We start from the raw sequence: 24,402 nt of genomic DNA, 5'->3' as shown, positions 1-24,402 counted from the left end.
TTTAGCAATGATTCTTATAAATGAGCTTGTTAATAATTGTTATAACCAGGGTTTACTATAGATTACTTTAGCCCATTGCTATAGATTTTCAGCCCAATACTGTAGCAGTCTGATCCTGTAGCAAACCGGTCTGTAGCAGACTGGTTCTGTAGTGACCTGTTACTGTAGAAGTCGTTTGATAGCAGTCGTTACTGTAGCAACCCGCTACTGTAGCAGCACGATTTTCTCTAAAACCTATCTTCTTCTTTTCTTCTCCTTCTTCTTCCCTACTTGGCCGAACCCTTCCCTCTTCCTAAATTCTTTTCCGGCGAGATTTTCCGGCGAGATTCTTGTCCTCTTCCTTCCTTCCTTACTCTTGAACTTGGTAAGCTTGGATTTATAGTTTCATACCGTATTTATTCTTGTATTTTTCTTGTTTTAGTTTTTTTTAAAACCTAGAATTTCTCCATGGATTTGCATGTTTGTAGGCTTAAATTGAAGCCATTGATTTGTTGTTCATGTTTGAGGATGCTTGTAATGAAATTTCTTGAATTTGTGTTGTAAATTTGGAGAAAATCTTAGTTTTAAGGTCGGTTTTACTGTAGCAATTCCGAGGTTACTGTAGCACCGCAATCTTTAGTTGTTTCTTTGATTTCTTTGGATTAGATTGAAGCTAAAAATCCCTAGAAACTCATTGGGAACCTTTTAAACCTAGTTTTTGAGCCAACCCTAGGATCGAATTAGGGTTGTTTGTTAGAAAACTTAGGGTTTTTTTCTTGTTTGTTTCGTTTTTTTGCTAATTTTTTTGTTGTGATTTATCATGCTTTGGCAAGGAGAAGAAGTCTTGGATCGAGGCAAAGGCTTAGCCGAGGAGTAGCTTCAGAGGAAGACAAATTGCCTTTTTCGAGTGAGTGGAATTATTTAGCATAGCTTTTATTAGAAGAATGCCAATAGATATATATATATATATATATATATATATATATATATATATATATATATATATATATATATATATATGCATATCATGTTTTAAGTAAGTTTTTATTGATTTATACTTGTTTGGTATTTTGGTGAATGATAGTTATTACTGAAAAAATCTTGGATGTCTCGTTTGGCATTTGAATTGTTATCGTGGGAATTGTGATTAATATACATATTCATGAGTTCGTGAAATCTTTATTTAGTATAAAACTTGAGAATTGTTGTGGAAACCTTTGTTTTTTGTGAAATGTTAGGCTTGGAACAAATTTTGGATTGTTGAAAGGGAAAGGATTTCCATGTTGTTGCTTGTGTTGGGACTTGCAAATTATTTTTTTGTGTTAAAAGTTTGGGCTTTGCTTATGTGTTTATCTTGTCCTCGTGCAAATGGCCGAGGTATTCTTGATTTATGATTATGACTGGATATTGTACTCCGAGTGGAGTTGTATTTTATTGTGGTGATTGTTTTGGTGATATCCTACTGCAGTGGGCGGTCTTCACGCCAGCCCTATTGAGGTGGCGTGTTGACCGGCTGATTACTACGAGGGCCGGGTTCGGTGGGAGTGTAGAGCCCTGATCGGATATTCATCGGGTAGCCGAGTCACCAACCGGTGAACTCGATGGGTCAACGTCAACGGCATGAGTACCTTGGCGGCTCCCGAACCTAGCCATGGCCACGGGCGAAGGTTTAGAGAGTTTTCTAGACCATGTTATGTTGGGTGAGTGTTGGGTATTATGTTTATTTCAAAACCATGTTTCATAATTTTTTGTGTTGAAAAACCCTAGTTGGGGTAAAAAAAGGGTTTTCTTGGTATTATTATGTTGTTTTACTTCTTTTAAAGACTTCTATTATGTATGTTAATGTTTCTAAACTTGTATTACTTTGGTAAAGCATTTATTTTGATGATTCATTATTACTATTTTTTTTTGCTATTGGTGTATTTTTCTGCTAAGGTTGTGCTAACCTCCCCTCACTGACTAACTTTAGTTACTCATCCCTCTTTCTTTCTCCCCGATCACTGCGTGTAGTAGGTGTGACTGTGTGGCAGCGTACTGGGCATTTGCTTCTGTTCTATCCCCTATTGTATTTTCTTCAGTTCATGTATGTTATTATTGTCATGGAACATGTTATAAGACCTATGGATCCACTAGTGTGTAGAAAACCTTGTTGCATGGTTTAGTATTTAAATACTCTTAAACTTCGTGTATTACCATTTCCTACTATTGTTAGGGTGTTTCCCTGTGTATTTTTGTGAACCTCTATATTTTCTGTATCCTATTGTTGTTGTTGTTGTTGTTGTTACTCGTCGTTGCTGTAACATTGTTTCTTTTCTCGCTCTATATCCGCGATATGTATATTGTTGAATTTCAGGTGTGTTGATTAGCCTTGCGGCATCCTGAGGGTTGAGTGGCGGGGTATCCCTCCTCGGGATTGCTGCGGCGATTGTCGCGTCCCGTGGGCCCGCGGGTCGGGGCGTGACAATAATAATATAAATGAGCCTCTCAACAATTCTTATAAACAAGTTTTTAATGATACAATAAATGAGTTGTTCATCAGTCTTAACAACCCAAGCTTAGTGGTGTTCAAGCTTCACTCGTGTACCTTATGAGCGTAGAAATCACACTCGGGAATCACTCATTTACCTTAATAAACAAGTCGAGCCGAAGCCGAGCCCTTAATGTGTCGAGTCTTCTAGCTTTCGATGAATGTATTAGTTCATTTACAGCCCTATTTAAGAAAAATTGCACATTTAGCAGGTTCGTTTAGCGGACTCGGTAGTAAACTCATTATCAAACTTGATTAAATACTCATTAATGGGCTCATGAGCAAGTTCATTAAGCAAGATCGTTTAGTAGACTCGTGACCAAACTCGTTTAGTAGGCTCGTTTTTAGGTTCGCGAGCCTGCTCACTAGCTAATAAATGAGCAGGATCAGAAGTCTTAATGAACCAAATGGTATGTTGCTCAAGCTCAGCTCAATTAATTATTCGAGCTCAGAAGTCAAGCTCGAGTTTGGTCCGAGCTCGGTTCATTTACTTAATACACAAGTTTTTTTTTTAATCGAGCTCCAAGTAGCTCACGAGCGGTTTGGTTCTTTTGCAACCCTAATATATAAACAAAATTAATAAATATATGATAATGAATTAATTTTATATACATATATGGTTCGCTCAATTTCTCTTTCAAAACACAATACAATAAAAAAAATCTATAAAACCTATAAAAATATAGCATATGTCCAACACGTAGCACCACATTTAGCTAAACAAGTACCTGGTTCTGCATCATTTGACTGAAATCCTAGTTTTATAAATTATTTATTTTAAAGTATAAAATTAAAGAAAATGATCAGTTTACCTCTTTTATGCCTCTTAAGTCCTAACTAGTGCCCCAAGGGCCAAGTTCGAGCTCTTGGTGTGCTTCTTGGCCTTGGTGATGGGTGAGGACTCAACCCAATGCTGAGCTAAGGTTGTCAATTGGCTCCTGCCCCGGTCTTGATGGGAAACCCAATTCTCCCCTATTCAAGCGATGGAAGGGGACAAAAAATTTATAATTTTCCGTCGGGGACAGGACTAAGGAATACCCTTCCGTCTCGACCAGGTCTCAAAATATTATATGAGGTCTAAGTTAATTGACTTCATGTTATGGTCCAAAAGGACTGGTTGGCTTCGAACTATGATCCTCTAGTCTATGCATAGATTAGGGGTTGGCTCGCTTTATGCTTGGGTCTTTCAATATAGCCCTTAATGAATTTGGACCTCGTGGGCATCTAAGCTAGTTGGCTTTGAGCTTGGGCCTAATGAGGGCATCAAATTTCGATCGGGAGTGTTATGTAATGAACTCATGTGTAGTTCTGAATTGACTAATTAACAAAGAGTTCATGTGCATATAAGTGATGGGCACCTCTCCTTATAAGTCAATTTTTTTTAGATCTTTGAAGTATTTAGAGGATAAGTTGAATACTAATTTTACACGACCATGTGCAATATTTTATCATAGGACGCATAGAATGTTGATGGGATTGGAAATATCACAAAATTAACAACTCAATTGAAAAGACCGACTAAATGATCACAATGAAAATTTACTGTAATTTTACTAATTATAAACAATAAAAGTCCAACTTGCGCATAGGTGGCATGAAGAACACAGAAAAGGCCAAAACTGAAGTTCTGGGGAAAAAAACAACACTTACTTTAAAAATAAATTATTCACAAAAATGATAATATAAAAAATGGGGGAAAAATGTCCAACCAAAAAAAGTATGGCAAAGCAGTTGCCACCAATGCTTCTTCTGTTTCCATCCTTCCATGTATCCAATGGCTAACATGATTTAAAACCTCATCAATGCAAACATTGTAGTGTGTGGACCATTCATGGATTAAAAATATTATTTTCTATTTCAAAATAAATCTATATGCATAATTCATGTGCAAATTACGGACCAAAATAACAAAAATAAATTTTTAAACTGATAGTTTTTAAATTATCTCAATAATGGTTATTTTGGTGCCTAAATATGACAACATTACTTACCCTTTTGAACAATTGAATTATCTAAAAATATTTTTTTATATAAATATTATCAATGATGTTTTATCTATTCGAATCAATCTTCTTCTATATAAGATATTCATATTTCTGCTTAAAAAATGAGTTAAAAAATTTAGCTCACACAAATGTGAGTAAATTGCCCATGTACGTTTTTGACGTAATTTGTCTATTTTAATAAAAAAATTATATAAATACTTTATAGTTCTTTTTTATCTGTCACAAATTAATGTTCTTTTTTATTTGTCATTTTCTAACGTCAAGAATCATTTATTTTTTCCAAAGTTATACTTAACACTTTATTCAACTCTTTTTTTGCAATTAAATATGAGAGAAAAATATGAAGATATAAATTATTAGTAATTTAAAAAAAACTAATTTTTAATAAAATTTTGTGAAATAACTAGTATGTGAGATTTCGTTAATCATGACAAATAAAAAGGAACGGAAGAAGTACTTTTGTTATTAGAAAAAACAAAATATATTCATCACTTTGGTTTTAGAATTATAAAATATATATTTACTTTTATCTTTATCTAACAACTTGACTAAATTAAAACTAAATAGACAAATACAACACTATGTAAGATAAAGGGTCCAAAACAAACACTTGTTATCAGTCATAAACTAGGATTTTTCCATCAATACAGCTGGACTAAATTCAGAACTGAAAATAATTTATTGAACCAATTAAATATTATAAAAAATTTATAACAAAAAAATAATTCCATAAAGCTAACACTTTTTTATTTTTTATTTGTTAAGCTAAACACAAAATTAATATTCTAAAATACAGTTGGCAGTTCACTTTCCCTTTTTTTAAATTTGAATTTTCTGTATAATATTCTAAAAATTATTTATTTTTTATTAGAAAAAAATAAAAGAAAATCCTTTGGTTTTCGATTTTTACAAAATAAAGACAGATTTTTTTTTATCTATTCTATGACATGTAATATTAATTTTTTTTAACAAAGATAAAATTATCCATTTGTGTAAAAAATCACGTCATATAAAAAAATGGTTTCTCAATACAATTTTAGTTGGTTTTTGACATTTAAAGTTTTTATTTAGTAAAATTTTTAAAAAAAATAATAAACTTAAGATATATATTTATATCTAAATTATATAAATTAATTTTTAAGTAAAATGACGATTTTACTTATGACATTTAACACCGTTAATAGTTAGATAATGGTTTCTTTTGGTTTTTTGTTTTTTTACTTTGCAGCTCTTCTTACTTTTTCATTTCCATTGCAATTAGATCACTATAGAGTTTCAAACTTCCATTGTAACCCCTCTGACTTTTTCATTTCCAATTAGATCCCTCTTTTTTTAAGCCAAATTCTTTTTAGTCCTTCGTGTTACTTCCATCGGTTAAATGGATGAAAAATGTCACAAATGCCCATATTTTAAATAAAAAGGCAAAAGCAAAAGTTTTTTTTCCCAAGTCATATCACATTAAATGTGATGTATGGCAATGAAACTTTTTTGTCAGATACTTTTGCCTTTTACACTCTTTCTTCTTTTCATTCTTCTCATTCTTCTTCAACTTCTTCTTTATCATCTTGCTTAGGTTGTTGAAACCTCAACTTCTTTTCATCTTGATTGGGTTGTCCATTAAAAATATCAACACGTACGTTCTTCTTCTTCTTCTGATTAATTTTCATGCTTTTACGCCTGTGGAAACTTACAAGCTTCTTCTTATTTTTCATGTTTTTGTAGCTGTGGAATCTTACAACCTTCTTCTTATTTTTCATGCTTTTGTGACTATGGAATCTTATAAGCTTTTTGAAATTTCATGTAGATGTCATCAAGAATGGAAACTTTTTTGTGTTGTGGTGCAATACAAAGGAGAAGGACGTGTGCTTTAATTCAACGTCTTAAGCTCATGGGAGTCAGTTATAGGTGAGATATGTGTGTGTTGGGCCCTGGATGTTTCTCAAGTGAGAGTGAAACATAATGCCTGACTCATACAAAATGCTTTGTCCAATTGAGTCTGACCTGGATTTTCAACGCATGTGTCATATATAGTCTAGTTTCAACAAATATGTCGTGGATATTATCATCGAGGAAGTGAGTGGGTCAGCGGATGGAAACTCAGGCTCATTGATCCCATCGTAATACAACAATGACTGCTATTGCTGGTCATTTTTTGGTTGTGTTCCTGTGTTTAAGTCGTCATTTCTTTGTATTCCTATCATTTTCTGTGTATTATTAGCTTTTCCTGTGCATTATAATTATTTCTTATGTATTATACCTATTTTCTGTGTATTATATATGTTTCTTGTGTATTATTAATTTTTCCTGTGTAGTAATAACCGTTCTGTGTATTTTGTGTTTTTTTTGTTTATTGCAATGCAGGGAGTCCTTTTCAGACAGTATGAAATGGCGATACTTTTCTCTTCGAACATCCTTTTTCTAGGGCGCTCAGTATTGCCGAGTGTTCCCAAAAACATGATGGGTCGACATTGAAAGTAGGTCAACGATTTCAAAATGGATACCACTTCAAAGATTACCTGTGAAGCACAGCTATAAGACAAAATTTTGACTTTGCATTTATAAAAAATGATAAAATCTGGGTGACTGTAAGGTAGGCTGCTCCGGAATGCCAATAGCGAGTGCATGCTTCGAAAGAGGAAAATGTAGGCATGTTCCAACTGAAGACAATTCAAGCAACTCACATTTGCGGTGGAGGCATCAGTACGACAGTGCTTCCAAAAGCAAGCAAGAAGTGGGGTTTTTTAACGTGTCATGCAGAAATTGAAAGAATGACCATTTTATAGAGCTATTGACATACCATACGTGTCATCCAGTTTCAGGGTTATTCCTGTAGAATATGGGAAGTACATGGCCAACCATGCAAGCATGCATGTGTCGCGATCATGAAAACAAACACAAATGTCTATTCTTACGTAGACGATTACTTCACAATCGAATGGTATCGTTGGGTGTATGGCAACAGAATATTCTCAATTTTCTGACAGTGACAAGCCATCTGACGGCAAGCATGAGCATCGAATTCGGCCACCAATATCAAAGAAACGGTCCGACCATCCAAGAAGGAAGAAAATCGAGTTACAAGCCTTCGACGTCTGCTATTTACATTGTAGCCGGTGCCATCAAGATGGACATAATCATAGATCATGTAATGTAGTCATAGCGAACTGAACATTCTGTCCATAACGGCAGCGTAATTTATTTGTTTTTACTATTGCCATGTTTAGTTTCTGTCTAATATAAGCATGAACTGTATATGTTTTGTTGTTGTTGTGTAGTTTTCTTTTAACTTGTGTATTAAATTCATTTCCTGTGTATATATTCAGAGTACTATGTATTATTTTCATTTCATGTGTAGAAATCCAGCTTCTTGTGTAGTGCTTCAGTTTGCTATGTACTCTATCGGTTTCTTATGTGCTATATCATGTTGGTGTGTATTATTTACGTTTCCTATGTATCTTTAACATTTTATGTTTAGTAAATTATGTTGATATGCATTATTTTCTGTATATATTTCTTATTTAAAGCTGATTTTGTAATTAACTGCATACGCAATGTTTTCATTCACAAAGAACAAAAAAAAAATCCAAGTATGTATATGGAAGCTGAAAGTTATGAAAATGTTATTGTTCACATGAATACGGAATACATCAACATTATGACTGTTTTGAAGCGGCTTCATCATTTTCAGCAGCTTCTTTTTTTCTAGTCGGTCTCCTAACCGTCAACAGTTCTCTTTGTCACTATCTGGTACAAGTTCGAAGAACTACAAAGCAAACACAGAACAAATACAATGTCGTCAGGGTATCATATACAATTAATTTATTATATACACATAAAAATGAAACACTACACATTAATTACATTTTATACACAAGAAGCAAGGATACTACACAGGACGCTAGGAATATACACAGGAAGCAAGAATTCTACACATGAAGCTTACACATTACACAGATCTGGGATATTATATATATAAAACTATTACAATACACATGAAACAACTCATTACACAAAATTAGCAAACATTTTGCATAAAAAGATGGCACACTTCCCTCTTTTCCTTTGAGTGATTTCAATAGTGGCACATAAATACCGCCTTTATGAAACTGGTCTCCCCGTAACACATTATACGAGGTGACTATCCCAATCACAGTTTTTTCACACTGTCCATCATCTCATAGAACGAGATGATCAGGGCAATGGCACACCCTTTCATGTGCACACTTAAAAATGCCACGAACTGTGTATGTTTTGATGTTGTTATGTAGTTAACTAGGTACCTGTGTATTAATTTTCTTTCTTGTGTATTGTTTCCATCTTGTGTATTGTTTCCATCTTGTGTGTAGTAATTTCATTTCTTGTTCATTAAATCTGTTGAGTGTAGTAGTTTTGTTTCCTGTTTATTATTTCCTTTCATGTGTATTATTTATGTTTATTGTGTATTGAGTATGTTTCCTGTATATTACCTTCGTTTGGTGTTTATTATTTATATTTCCTGTGTATTGTCCGTATTTTCCTGTTTAACATTCCATTTAATGTGCATCATTTGTTGAATATATTTTGGATTTACGATTGATTTTGTAATTACAAACAACAATATTAATCACTTACAAACAACAAAAAAATGACAAGTAATAATATGGATAATGAAGTTCTTGCAATGTTAATGTTTACATTAGGTATTGATGTCAGACCTCTGCAAATTTATCTCAGGTTCGACGTTTAAGTCTATTGTTGTCTCCAACATCATGTATAACACACCATTAAAATTAAGAAAATCTTAATTTATACAATTAGTATCCATCATGTATAACACACATTAAAATTAAGAAAAGCTTAATTTAAACCGTTAGTAAACATGTATATATGTATATATTTTACATGGACCATTTTTTCAAAATTATAAAAAAATAAAACTAAATTTCAAATTCAATAATTCTTCAAAAGTGTAGAAAGCATAATATATATTTTATTTTTTTTAATGAATAATGATCTAATTAGATATGCAATGAATTTTTTATATGAAGTTGAATAAATCATAATTTCATTAATAAAAAATTACAACAAAAAAATAGCAAGGTAGCATGACAAGAAAGAAGCAAAGAAATTGGGAAAAATCATTAATAGTGATTTGTATACTTACAAAATAAAATAAATTTTATTAAGGGCATCTCCAATGCACCCTCTAATTTGGCGCAAATCATTTTGATTTGGCGCAGAGATGCTCTAACGGGGCGCAATTCCCTGCGCCAAATCAAACTTCTGCTACAGCGCAGATATTGCGCTCCACTGTAGCGCCGTTAGTTTTGATTTTCTGTTTTTTAAATTTTTTTTAATTCTCTTTTTTATTATTTTTTTTTAAAAATTTTAAAATTTATTTTTTATTTATGTTTTGATCAATTTTGACTGTTTTTTAAAAAAATTTTTTAAATTTTTTTATTTTTTTTATTTTTTTAAAATTTATATTTATAACTTTATATTTTAATTAAATTAATAACTTATAATTTAAGTTTATAATTTTAATTAATAAGAAATATTAAATTAAATAAAATAATTTGTGAAATATAAATTCATTAAATTAACAAAAATTACATGAACGATAAAATAAAAACATACACTATCATAAATATCAGAAAGAAAAAAAAACCACAACACCAAAAATAAAGTTTTAAGTAGATGTGGCTAATAGTCTGGCATGTTATCGCCACTTCCACCAATATTGCCGAATATGTTATTAAACATATTCGATTCAGAAAAGAATGGTTGTTTTTGTTTTTGTATTTTTTTGACCAATTGGATTTTATTTTATATTTAATATATATTTATAATAATTATAAAATTAATGTCATATTTTAAATAGTATAATATTTAAATTTAATGGGTAAAAGTGGGAAAAAAAATTAAAGATGATTAAAATTGTTGATAGTATGAATATATAAATTATGAAATAAGAAAAATATTCTTTAGAATATTCTATTTTAGAGTTAAAAATAGAGATGAAGGTTGGAGAAACTTTAACTATAAAAGCTGTATTTTTTAGTACTCGCCAAATATAGAGTTTTGGGTTGAAAATGACCAAAAACAATTCCATTAATTTCTTATATAATAATAATTAAATATTATTTAAAACTATCTTTAATCTTTAAACAAAATTAAAATACTATAAATTTAGGAAAAAATAAAATTTAAATTTATTATCTTCAAAATAAAAAAAAAAATCAATGTTTCAAATTCAATTTTTAATAAGATGATAATAATAATAATAATAATAATAATAATAATAATAATAGAAATTGCAGGGTTATTTTTATAATTTCAACCCCATGACAGATGGGAGAAACCGCGGTTTTATGTAGTTGAAATTAGGGGCATTATTATAATTTTCTATCAATATAACGTTTCTATTGCCACCGACTGGTAAATAAAATAAAAAAGAGAGATCTATAAAGAAACTCAAGAGTTGTAGGGATTTATTGGAATTATGTAAACTGTGGAGAGATTTTTTTGGTACTTTCCTGTTTATTTTATTAATAATGATAAAAAAATAATTAAATAAATCTCTCTCCTTAAAATAAATAAAAATAGTAAAAAAAAAAATATTATATCCTATAAAACCCAACACAACTCATGATCCTCACAATAAAAATCCAATCTTTGTGTAGAACCTACCTCACCTTTCACCAGAACAACCCAATTCCCAGATACAACAAACCCTAGAAACTCACAGAGCTTCCCAAGAAGAAGAAGAAGAAGAAGAAGAAGAAGAAGGTGTACCTTGGAATCGGCGTCCGATGCTGCAGCTTTTCTTCGCCGTGGCTTTCTCGGCGGCGCCGCTCACCCTGTACGTGCCGCCGGTGCGCAGCCTCAACCTTTTCGTCGAAGCCCTTGAGTCCTTTTTCCGTCAAACCTCCGATTACTCCGCCCGTGTCTACCCTCGCGCCCGCATCGCCTTCTCTCGCGTCATCGCCGTTTTCCGCCGCATCCTTCTATAAATCCTTACCTTCTTCTCTATCTATCTGTCTCTCTCTCTCTCTCTCCATTTGTGTATATAGATTTAGAAAAGAAAGGTTTTTTTTTTTTAATTACTGGTGTTGATTTTGGTTGTGTTTGTTGGGGAATTTGAGAGTTTGAGATCATGAGGATGGAGTGTTTTTGGGGGGATTTGAGAAAGTTTCAATCTTTTGTTGTTTTATTGAGAATCTACAAACCATTAATTGTTAATTAGGGTTTTGTAAATAGATTTTGATCAACAGAGTTGATTTTTAGTTTGTTTGTTTGGGAATTTGAGATCATCAGGATGGAAAATTTTGGGGGAATTTGTGAAATTTTAATATAAATTTTTTACTTATTATGATGAGATAATCAGTGGTGTTGATTTTGTGTGTGTTTGTTTTGGATAATTGGAGAGAATTTGGGAATTTTTTTAATTTTTAGTTGTTTTAATGAAAGAAAATTTTTCTTCTTTCTTATCATTGATAAGAATTTTTAAAGAATTTGAGAATTTGGGAAGATTTTTAAATTTTAGTTTTTCTAATGAGAAAAAAAAAAATTCTTGTATTTATCATTGTGACCATGGGAGGTGGAGTTTTTGGGTTATTATTATTATTTTTTAATATAAGGGGAAAAAAATCCTCTTTCATTGCTGTTGATTTGATTGTTTGTCAGTAATTTGGGAAAACTTTCCATTTTAGTTGTTTCAGTAATAACAATATAAATTAAATCTTCACTCAATTTTGGCTTTCCAATCATAATGTGCCAAAAAATGATTTTGAAACATATCAATTGATCTGACAACATAAATAATCAAATTGCTAATAATTAATGAAATTTATATACCAAGAAACCAAAAAATTCACTACAATTATGAGCTTAGACAGTGCCTTTGTTACATACAAAACAAACAGTAGAAATAAAAACAAAAAGATTTCAATTGAGGTTGGTTGGTAACTTACTAATTTTGTTGGAGCTTACTGTCCTCACTACTTAAGTAACATTTAACCGAAGAATTTTCGACTTCTTTAATGCTAATGTCCTGATTTATTATCTTAACTGGTTTTCCGAGCTTTGATTTATCATCCATTCTTGCAATTTCAAGAGCTTTGGCACATACTGGAAAATTTTTGTCAACAGCAGAATCAAGAATCACACCTGAGCCTACACAAATTTCGTCTCGGTAAAATGCTGCAAACTGACCAGAAGCTAATCCTTGATCATCAGCAGATAAATGTACAATGGCGACATCATCTTTAATAAGATCACTTGGTTGTAATGTAATGCTGCAGTCGTAAAAACCTGGGCCGTGTCGAACCTGATAATGATTTAAAACAAAAGAGATTATTTCTGCTGTTTCATCTGTGTCAGACATGAATTCGATAATAAGATGCATGCGTACCTTGCAACGGAGTTTATCGTATTTCTCAGGTGGTGAAGCACTGATCCATTTCAATGAACCAACTCTAAATGACCGTCTTCTTTTTTCTAACGAAAAGTAGTTCCGAGATACAAAAACTACATTATTTTGTGTATCCTTCTCGACAACATACCTGCAACACATGTAGGAGGGATTAATGATAATTGTTCTGCAAAGGATGCTAAAAGATGTGCCTCTTTGGTCACCCACCAGGGTCCTCCGGGAAGACGTAAACCTTGACGTTGGCCGATAGTGTAGAACCAAAATCCTCGGTGTTTGCCAAGGTAGTCTCCTGATTCAGCTTCTAGCAAGATACCCTCCATTTCACCGATGTGTCTAGCAACAAACTCACTGAACTTTACCTACAACAAAGAGTCCCAGGAAAAGAAATTGAATCTTATATTTTGTGACTATGTAATTGGTCTCAATCCTTTTGTTTGCAGAAGCAGGTAATTCAAAAATTATAATAAAAGGTTCCAAGTGTTGATAAATTTTAAAATGTATAAACATGGTGTGATCACTTGCATTGTAATAGCATCGAGACGAAAAAGAAACAAAGTTTCCATAATGCTTTCTTCGGTGCATTGTGAGAGAATTAACTAAAGAATTTAATATACTTCAATTTCTTAGGAAGGTATTACTTGATGAAACAGACTGACTAATTTAATTTTGCAAAGCAGGTTAAGATTTCAATTTCTTCTTTATTTTTGGTAACTATATTATTTTTGGAAAATAAATTATGGCAGGCTTTCAAGATAAACCAGAAACCAAGCATGCCAACACTGACATAGGACCTGTAAAGTAAATCCTAGTAGATAATAAGTAAATAAATAAGTATAGGAATAGAAAAAAAGAATTGCACATGGTCTTTATTGACCTAAAAAAACATATGATAGAATATCTAGAAAGGCCTTTCAAAGGGTTTTAGAAAAGGAAAAAGTTACCGCTAGGTACATAGACCTAATGAAGGATATGCATGATAACTGTCACTAGCATTACAACAATGGGGAGAGAAACTAGATAATTTGTTATTATGATAAGGCTTAGAATTAAGTCCTTACTCGTTTGCTTTAGTTTTGAACAAGCTAATGAAGCATATTTAAGATCCAATTCTTTGGTGTATGCTTTTTGCTAAAGATATGGTCTTAGTTGATGAAAGTAGGGAAGGTGGCAACTTAAAATTAAAGATGTGAAGAAACACTTTAGAAGTTAAAAAATTCAAGTTAAGTAGGGTAAAAATGAAGTTTTTGAAATGTACATTTAGTTACAAGATGAGTATAAACGAGAAAAGCGTTAGGATGGATAATATTGAGATTAGTAAATATAGAAATTTACGGTATCTAGGCCTTAACATCCAAAATAACGGAGGACTTGTAGAAGAAATCACATATAGGAATAGAGCAAGATGGGTAAAATGGAGGAGAGCCTCTTGAGTTTTATGTTACCATAGACTGTCTTTTAGATTGGAAACTAAGTTTTATAAGGCTAGCTATAATGCATAGGTCAGAATATTAGCCAGTTAAAAACCAATATACTTAAATAATGAATGTAGTGGAGATGAGAATATTGAGATCGATGTTAGGCAATACTAGGGAAGACCGATTAAAACATAAATTTATTTGAAATAGATTAGGAATGGCACCTATTATAGACAAGTTAAATGAAAATCGTTTAAGATGGTATACGCATGTCCTAAGATGACTAGTAGATGCCCCAATAAGGATGATAGAAGCCCTTCATGTAGAGGATTGTAAAAGAAATAGAGGTAGACTTTAAAAGTGTTTAGTAGAAACTTTACATAATGATATGTCTGTTCTTGGTTTATCTAATCCTTTGACTTTTGATAGAACAACGTGGAAATGAAAAATTCATGTAACTGACCTCAACTTGAGACTAGCAGGTTGTTGGTGCTGTTGTTTTGGGCAAGTGTGCGTGCTGGAAATGGATTTCTATGGATTTCTACTAAAGCAAATTGATGACAATTAATTATTAAATGGATTCATTTGGGCCTCATAAAACCAGTTCATATGCTCATTTTTAGAAATGTGTTAATCAACAGTTGAAGAAACACCTTAGATGGTCACACGTCCGATGCTTTAAGAATAACTCAATCTTCTTGAAAAAGAGAGTTGTTCTGTTTAGAATCTCCCTAGCTTTTGCTTTGTTAACTTTTAGTGAAATAGCTGGATATAAGCTTCATGGCATATTACACAAGTGAAAAGAAGAGAAAACCAACCTTTCCAAGGAAACAAATTCCTTGAGAGTCCTTCCTATCTTTGTTTGGAAGATCCATCAAAGCAGCAAGCTTCCGCACTTCATCCTGTGGATAGTTGAGAAACAAACAAATAAACCAAAAGAACCAAATGTTAATCATTTTATTTGCCAAAGCATCAAATTCTTCATCTTTGGTATGCTGGACTGCATTCTACTAACTATGAACAGTGAAACCTGTCAAAGTTTGTTTATAGGCATCAAAAGCAACCAATGCATGAAAGGACAAAAAAATTACAAAACATTAAATTGCTTCAAAAGAATGAAAACATTGTCTTACTTTTGGAATACAACCAAGAGGAAATAACAGTCTTCTAAGTTGAACCTGTGATAGATGTGACAGGAAATATGTTTGATCCTTGACCTGCAAAAATTAGGCCAGAAGACTTAAAAACTTAACAAGCATTCCCACAAATTTTTGGCATGGATTTTAACTGAAAATTTCAGGGACAATTTATAGATCATAGAAGGAAAGCATCAATAGACAGCTCTATAAATTTCCAATAACCCCATGATGTCAGATTATAAATTATTTTTATTCAGTTAATCAGAGTCTAAACATTGAGAAGGCAACACTAGACCTTACATGGAATATTGGTCATCATCTTTGATCATGTTGTCCTTTATTCAACCATCTAATTTTTAGTGTTGTATCAACCAATTTGCACATGCCAACAGATTGAATAACTGAGGAATAATACCAGTGTAACTGATTTATTTGCATATAGAACACTTCCATTGCATCAAAAAAGGGATACCAGATTTTCATTAAAAACTAGATAGAATGTAGGAGCAAAATTAAAACAGTTCAAAGTTCCGAGTCCAATTCTAGTACCATTTCTTTGGACAATGCTAGAATAGATGATTCATCCCTTTTGTCATATGGTGAGTGAAGAACACATGCATAATGTCCAGAAGCAATATAATCAAAGTCCATGTTCTTGATTGCTTCCAAAAAAGCACCTGCATCAAAAAGTGATGAAAAAGATTAATACAAATAAAATGCATTTTAATACAAAACCACCAAACCATGTAATGTACATACCAAACTTAATTCTTGTATTGCAAAGAACATCAGGATTAGGAGTGCGACCAGAACGATACTCACTAATAATGTGAGATACCTATTAAAAAATGTTCATGAATTCTCATCAAAGCTACAGGTGTATAAAACATTGGATCAAGCTAGCCAATAAAATTTATTTGTAAAAATCCAAATGATGATGAAGAAAATCCACATTCCCACCTAGAGCATGCTTCTGTGATGAATGATACTTGTTGACAAAAAACAGATCCTATAAGAGCAATTTTATTTTGTTTTGCATGCAACAGTTACTTCCTAAAAATTTCTGAGGTTCAGAAGGACCAAGTTAGCACAACTTTCTTAACTTCTAAATATGGAATATTCCAAGCTTTGCTGACACAGATTTCAGTGTTTGGCACATGCATGATTTATAATTTGGTCGAATGAAAGCTTCTCCTCAGAAAAGAAACTGTATCTTCAAACCCTACAAGCAGAAATTATTATGCATACTACTGCAAACTTATTATTGAACTGCTCTATAAATGAAAACGAGATCCCTCAATTCTATAAACAATTATTGGACATGCTCATATATAGTTTTCCCAAGTTCTCTTCGTCAATCCTGATTCCTGAAAGTTAGTTCCTGTATTTGACGTGATCTTCTACATGTTCTTGTGTCAGCTATTCCCCAGCTTTCATTTTATAATTTAATAGGCCTGCTCTTCTCTGATTTTCATAGCCTTTTCTAAATAAAACATTATTCTTTAAAAACAATTCTATTCATTTAAGGTATGTAGAGATGAAAAACTTGGGGTAGTTCTTTAAAATGAGTAACAACACTCAAATGTTTGGGCAGCATCCTTACCACATTGTTCCAATATTCATCTGACAAATGAACAACTTCCAGGGGAACACTGACCTGCAAGACAGAGAAGCTGTATGACTACAACTTGTAGTGTATTTCTTTCTATTATCATGTAAAGACGCATCCACCTCTTAAAAAGAAAAAAGAAAAAAAAGAAACACAACCATGTCTTTCTAGTGTTATTAGATGATAAATAGGGCCATTTCACAATCCAATTAACAAGATGAAAAGGAAATGATGGTAACAGGAAAGGGAAACATCGTTGGCAGATAAGAATTATTCACATTCACAAACATACAAACCTTTTTGATGAAAATATACTTTTTTTCTACCTTAAAAATCAAGCATGTTAGGAATTGGGATAAAAGAGTTCACGATAGAAACATTCAATAATCATATCTGACTAAGGAAATTAGAATTTACAAAGAAAATAACCACAAGCAAACTGGTCAAGCTAGGAAACGATGAGTAATTAATGCATGAGTACACTTTCCAAACACCAGCAGCAAAGATAATGAACATTATGCAATGATTCTTCCAATGCATGATATGCAAATATGATAATTCCAATGACAGCTCCACTTGCAGTGCTTCTAGCCAGAAATGCTAAATGGAAACAAGAAATATTCCTTATAAAAGTAATACCATTCGAGAAAAACTAATTTATGCATGCCAACAATATGACAAATTTGTTATGTGATATAACTATTGAAGTCAATCTTCTAATATAAACATCGCAAATTCAGTGATTTCCCAATCAATTGCAAGCTAATATGCCTCCAGTCTTGGCTCCTTCAAATTCAATATAAATAGAAACAGAAGAATGCATGAAACTAACCTGATCACAAACAGCTCTTGCATACTTCAAATCTTCATCCCAAGGGCATTCAGACCAGAAATTCTCAAAGTCTTCCTATAAAGAACCAAGCTCAAAAAATTAGCAGCGACAACATTTTCAATTAAATCCAGAAGGCCTCAGGTCTCTAAAGCTAAGGTTTTTCTATAAAACAACATAAATGTAAAAGGAAAAAAAAAGTTCAGTTTTCAAGTTTCAAGGTAATTATGCTAACAATATAGAAAAAGATAATAACTTTATCACAAACATAGCATCAATCATTCTCAAAAATTCCCATCCTTAATCTTAAATCTCTTAATTACTGAGAGAAATCCCTAAAACAAATCTCTCAATTCCCTGCCTACCGACATCCAGGAAGCCTAACCTGCCAAAAGTTAACTTAAAAAAATGGTGAAATTTAGATGATTTCGAATACCTGAAACCATATCTTGAGATAAAAAGCAGTGCAGGAGTGACCAGCGGCATGGAGGAGACGGAGGGCGACACTACTGTCAACGCCGCCACTGAGAAGAACGGCCACCTTGAGGCGTTTTCCAGGCATGGAGCATCCGAGGTAGGGCTCCAAATAAAAACCAATAGAAGTTCTCTTCAAAGAGAAGCAATCATTCAGTGAAGGAGTGAGCTCGAGAGAAGGGGACGGAGAGGTAGAAGCCGAACTTGCGAGATGCCTCGCCGGCGCTAAAGGAAATCCTGGGGATAGGCTTTGGGGACGAGAAGGAGAAGAGAGGGAGAAATCGAGTGCTGAGGCGTGGGTTGGGGAAGGGGAAGAGGAGATGAGGGAGAGAAGCCATGGCTCGCAGCATCGTTGTGCTCTTCGCGCTGTCCCTTTGGATTTCAAGGGCTTGAAAGTAAATAGAAATTTGACAGGGACTAATTTGTAGTTTTCTTTTTCTTTTTCTTTGGCATTGACATTCTGAATTTCAGAATTCTTTTTGGTTTTGGAAAACTAGTTTATACATATCTATACATATATTTAAAATAGATGTATAATCTAGCTTGAGTATTTCAAGGAATAATTATAATTTTTTTAAATATTATTACACTTAAATATTTGTTTGCATTAACTATGAAATTGGTAAATTAAAAGTTTAATTGTTTTCATTAATTTTGCATTAAATACTCTATAAAAATCTTTCAAAACCAATTATAGTGATTGAAAAATATTTGTTTTGTGAAAAATGTATGCCTATAGAGAGTTAGCAAATCATAATTTTGTTTTTGGTCAATTTACAAGTCATAATTGAAGCCTGCTATTTATCTTGGATTATATCTAAGTAAATTAGAAAAAAATAAAGATATCTAAAATTTTTTGGTAGGTTACCTATCTTATGCCTTTTTTCAAAAAGGTATCCCACCTTTAATTTGTATCAAAAAGGTATCCAAAGTTGTGTTTTTATTTCAACGGCAGGTGACCCTAATCAAATCCGGTCATTTAAGCTGATGTGGCCGTTGAGGGGCATTGTTTTGTTGTCACGCCCGAGCAAAGCCACATCACCCGATAACCATGTGGACTTCACCTGGACTACCCTTTCATCCGAGAAGAGGAGGTCGGGGCAATATGGATTTTCATCATTTCTCCACTCGGGAAAAAGCGGATGCAATTCCTCTCATTAGAGAAGAGAGGCCGGGCAATATAGATCTGGAGAAGGAGGATGGTCGAGTGAATTGAGAGAGAGCACAAAACCTAGACTCTAGACTGCAAGGGAAGGAGGAAGTTGTTTTTGTTTTTTTTTTTCTTGTTTGTTTTAATTCTTTTTTTAGGGAGCAAGATCATATTGTTTAGTCCCACAATTTTTGCACATCAAATCATATCGGTTGATTCAATCTGCGGGCTTAGCATGGTTGATCTTTGGAATCTTTGGTTCAGGGTATAGATTTAGGGTTCATTGTGTAATGTGTTGTCTTTCATATTGATTAAGTTTAAAATAACTTTGATGTACCACAACAATGAAGGTAGGATTTCAATGAATGGATGTGTTTGTGTTTTTGAATTTGAGTATGAATGGTGCGATGTTATACTCGACAAAAACCAAATATTAACTCACTCCAACCTGAATGCATAAGACTCACTTCAAAATTTTAAAGATTTCACATGGACACTGCAAAAACAGCAGGAAAAAAAACTAGAGAAAATTGCATTGACAAAACTGGAGAAAAGCGGAGAGCTGAATTGAAAAGTCGATGTCGCTATTGATTCAATGGTAATAATTTTTACAAAATTGTGTGCGAGGTTTAGAGAATTCTAACCCTCTCATCTGCGAGGTTTACATAATACCAAAGCCTGCAGAATTCTAAGTTCTGCGAGTTTTACAAAAATTGAGCTGTTTCAGAATATTGCGAGTCTTTACAACATACATAGAACCAATGAAGTACGAATTCTATACCAAAATACATAGAACTAGTAAGACTGCGAGTTGCATAATAAGTGTCTCGAAATTCTAACACTCTTATATGCGAGGTTTACATAATACCAAGGCTACGAGAATTCTAAGTCTGCGAGGTTTACAAAGATGAGTCGACGATTCGGAAGCAGTTTTTCCAAAAATATTGCAGTTTTACAACATACCTAGAACAGATGAAGCACCAAAAATTTTATAAAAAAATACATAGAACCAATATGATCTGCGAGTTGTGAGTTGCATAGCAACTCTTTCATGGTAATTGGTCAATGTCCTCCAACCCCTGGTGGCAACCAGATCTTCCTCTTTTTGTCAGCACATCTGGGTCTGTTGGATTCCCCTCCTTCTTTGTTTTTTTAACTTGAGATTTTGGTTGTAATGGTTTGATTGTTTGTCTTTTGTCTATATTGAGTTTGCACTGGAAAGTAGAATTAATCCAATCTATTAATAATAAAAAAATTACAAGTGATTCAAAAATATTCTAAAAAATAATTAACTTACATGCTTTTTTTGCTAACCCTAACTTGAGTACGCTCTTGTCACTGTTGCATCCTGCGAGATCTACTGTATGTGTATTGAATGCACGCAATTGAGCCATTAGGGGAACTAATCAAAAATTAATTACTACAACACAAGTTACAAAAATAGATTGAGAGGTTCACATACACGATCTTCCACTTGTGGATTTGGCGATTGTGTGGTAGGGTGATTTTTCCATATGATGCACCACAAAGCGAGGGAGCGTAAAAAGCTGCGGTGAAACACATAAAGGTGTCATCGAGACTCATGGACAACTCTAATAGTAATTAACACAAACAATGCAAATTCTCACACTGTGTCGGTTTGGTGTACCTATGTTAGATGAATTTCCCTTACGCCTAGAAGGGAAGTCCACCTCATGGAACCTTTTATTGTGGCCTTGTGCACCACAAACACCTGCAAGTCATCCTCATACCTTTCTTACTCACCTTTCCCTTGTTGTAGCCACTTGTTTCACCAAATTCCCTTCTCCTAAGCATGGTTTTCACTGCCCTTTCTCTTGTTTATTGGATGTGGTGGGATGATGGGAGGATGATCACTCCTTGGCCAAGAATCCCTATCATGAGTAGGGTGAAGGATGTGCCTATATGTTGACATGAAGGTACTCGACTTTTTGTAACAAGGGTGAAGATAGTCCTCGAGGCTTCTCCCTATTATGTCTGAGGGCTGAGAAATTGAGTGACTACAAGGGATCCCACTAAAGCTGCCACCTTCTACATGAACACTTGGACTACGCTTTGTTGACCACAAATTGACCATCGGGACCAACAACTTGGTACTTGTCCCTCCCAGACCATGTAGTATTATAGTACCGACTATGTTGTTTGGATTTCTCAAGCTTTTTAATATCTTAGGGCAATGTGTGGTTGTCACCCTATGCATGGCATCTCTCCTCTTTTTGGATCCTCTTCATCAATTGTGTTCTTATCATTTCGATTCATTATAATGACCCCCTTAACCCTAACTTCTAATATATTCTTTGTTGAAAAACCTCACAAAGGTTATTTAGTAAGATGTCACACTTAAATTGGGTGTGGAAGTGTGATCTACTCCAATGTTTTTGGTTCTATCTTTTTCATGAACTCAAATGCCCCTAAAGACATCCCTTTCAACCCCTCCATTGCTCTCTCAAAGGCGGCAAGGTAAAAGCCTTAGCACATGACCAAAAGTTGGTCCTTAATGGCTTTTTCCTCTAAAGTTCTTTTTTTCAAATTGGTGTGAATATGCCTAAAGAGCGAGTACCGAGTGCTCAACTTTGTTTGGCAAAATATCGACTAGTCTGGGAGCATCAAACCCTAGTGTAAAAAAATAATCAAGTGAACCATACCCATCAACCCATAATCACAACACATGCCAAGAAAAAATAAAAAGAAAGAAAAAAATTCTGTTAGAAACCATTGGTAAGAGCAAATTAATTAACAAAGGAACTCATGTACTTATTGGTTGAAAAATCCAATCAAATAAATAAACAATTCATCTAAAAACAATTTAATTAACATCAAAGCAATAACTTATACACAGATTTAATAAAATAATGTTAGAAACCTAAATCCCTCCAATTTTACAAATGTACTTATTGGATCTGCATCCAATTAAATAAATAAGCAATTCATCTAACAACAATTTAATTAACACTAAAAGCAAATATTTATACACGAGTTTAATAAAATTTTGTTTATAAACTTCATCGAAACAGTTTATTAATGTACTTATTGGTGTTTGGCATCCAATCAAATAAATAAAGCAATTCATCTAACAACAATTTAATTAACATCAAAGCAAAATACTTACACCAGATTTAATAAAAGAATGTTCCTCACCTATACATGCATCGACATGAATGCCCAATCTTGGTGCATCGGTGATCCTCGGATCTGTTTCAACACTTGTAGAAACTTGGTCCAACTCTCTTTGGTTTCTCGTTGACCATAGACCATGCTATGTGATAGATGCAATCATTGCCATCTATCCCAGCAATGAATAATAAGCGGCCTCCATACAATCCTTTGAGCCGAGTATCCATCAAGTGACACAATTTTCCTGTGACTGCCGGAAACCAGCCCTCAGAGGGGCAAGACAGACATACATACCTTGAAACACTCCTTCTTCACTGCGGTCAATGATTATAGTTGATCCAGGATGTGTCCTCATCAACTCCAACCTATAGTCATGCAACATGTGGATCTGTGTCTCCTCATCACCATCAATGATCCTTGAAAACAACAACCATACACAAAAACATATCGGGTTAGAAGACATGTGAAGGTTAATACAACAAAAGATTTATAAAAGATCACCTACGTGCTAAACACTTAGCCCTGTATGCCTTAAGCCTGCTGATTTCTACTTCTTGATTTGTTTTCACAGCTTGTATGATCCCAGCTATTTTCCAAGTTGGATCTGTCCTGAACTGCTCTAAATAATGCCTTGCAATCCGATCGCATGCGACATGCACATTATTATGATCCCTAGAGCACTTTCGTGCTCAAGCACACCTGTTTTAATTTGTCTGTGGCTTTTGTCACTCACCATGGGTGATGCCCACAAGTAGAAAGGGGCATCCCTTCTTACAATAGGCCTTGCATTTCTTCTTGGTGTTTTGGCCTAAAATTCATCACATATCGATTCTTAATCCCATAATTTACATTGCCTCCTTGAGCTGTTTTGAAATCTCGAATTTCATACCAATTCTAAAATGGGGTTCTCCATGTCAACATCCCCATTAAATTCGGGGATATCTACACTTGGGTGGAGCTAAATCTTCCTCATCAGTGGAAGATCACGGTACGTAAGTTATGCGAATCACCATAATCCCCCTCATCATCAAGGTCAGCACTAGCATGTGCTCCATACTTGCCTATGGGTTCTTCTTGTGACCTATCTTCATTCCCCAGGGGTTCATCATCAGATTTATCACTTGAAACTATAATCGAGTCATGGAAATCACTCTTCATCAACATTCTTTTCCTTCCCTTGACCACCAACTATAATTTCCTCCAATTTTGCATCATCCATAATATCATCTCCATCATCTTCTACATCTTTCAATAGCCCACATTTTGCATGATCATCTTCGTTGTCCCAATGTCATGATGCAGAAGGGTGGCCACCACTAGGAAGATTGATATACACCCATGTCTCCTTAGTACTCCCAGCAGAGCGTGGCCATGTCTAAGGCTTCTAAATCGGTTTTATCTCCTTATAAACCCCACACATCGTCCTTCCATCCAACCATCCAATTGAGAAGCCCTCTCACATCCAAAACAAACTCCTTGGCCATGCTAACTAGTTCTAGCCTAGATATTTGGTCGACTGACGATAATCTATGTAACTTGACCAAACCCTTCTATCTCATCCAATCACGTAATGAAAGCCTTATTGTGAACAATTCGGCATCAGCACTGTAGAAAGCATGTATTTCAGTAAATTAATTAAAAACCAACTATATAGACACAATCTAAAACTGAAAAACTAGGAAGTAATTAAATCATATGGAATATATCATTTGGCCTACAATCAATTTGA

The 24,402-nt window shown here is 33.6% G+C and overlaps 2 protein-coding genes across 3 annotated transcripts; one reads left to right on the top strand and one right to left on the bottom strand.

Annotated features, from left to right (window-relative positions):
* Positions 1-11,156: 11,156 nt before the first annotated feature.
* Positions 11,157-11,794, top strand: LOC120256668. Its single transcript, XM_039264356.1, has one exon. It carries the CDS (start codon positions 11,304-11,306, stop codon positions 11,502-11,504), a length of 201 nt encoding a protein of 66 aa, XP_039120290.1. The 5' UTR covers positions 11,157-11,303; the 3' UTR covers positions 11,505-11,794.
* A 518-nt stretch (positions 11,795-12,312) lies between these two features.
* LOC120256667 (tRNA-specific 2-thiouridylase MnmA) lies at positions 12,313-18,779 on the bottom strand. Of its 2 annotated transcripts, none has more exons than XM_039264355.1 (10): positions 18,354-18,779; positions 17,921-17,995; positions 17,083-17,136; positions 16,239-16,317; positions 16,029-16,156; positions 15,474-15,557; positions 15,159-15,242; positions 13,133-13,284; positions 12,905-13,055; positions 12,313-12,820 (listed from the first exon to the last, which is right to left on the bottom strand). In XM_039264355.1, the coding sequence occupies exons 1-10, from the start codon at positions 18,477-18,479 to the stop codon at positions 12,464-12,466; spliced, it is 1,290 nt and encodes a 429-aa protein (XP_039120289.1). In that variant the 5' UTR covers positions 18,480-18,779; the 3' UTR covers positions 12,313-12,463. The 2 variants fall into 2 exon arrangements, with proteins under 2 accessions (XP_039120289.1, XP_039120288.1); XM_039264354.1 differs by having other exon boundaries at positions 17,921-17,991; positions 18,354-18,411.
* Between the last annotated feature and the right edge of the window lie 5,623 nt (positions 18,780-24,402).

Source organism: Dioscorea cayenensis, unplaced genomic scaffold (assembly GCF_009730915.1).
Source record: "Dioscorea cayenensis subsp. rotundata cultivar TDr96_F1 unplaced genomic scaffold, TDr96_F1_v2_PseudoChromosome.rev07_lg8_w22 25.fasta BLBR01001553.1, whole genome shotgun sequence".
In the NCBI taxonomy this organism is placed as follows: Eukaryota; Viridiplantae; Streptophyta; class Magnoliopsida; order Dioscoreales; family Dioscoreaceae; genus Dioscorea; species Dioscorea cayenensis.
Note: the sequence above shows the minus strand (reverse complement) of the source record. Positions and strands in the feature narration are given on the sequence as shown.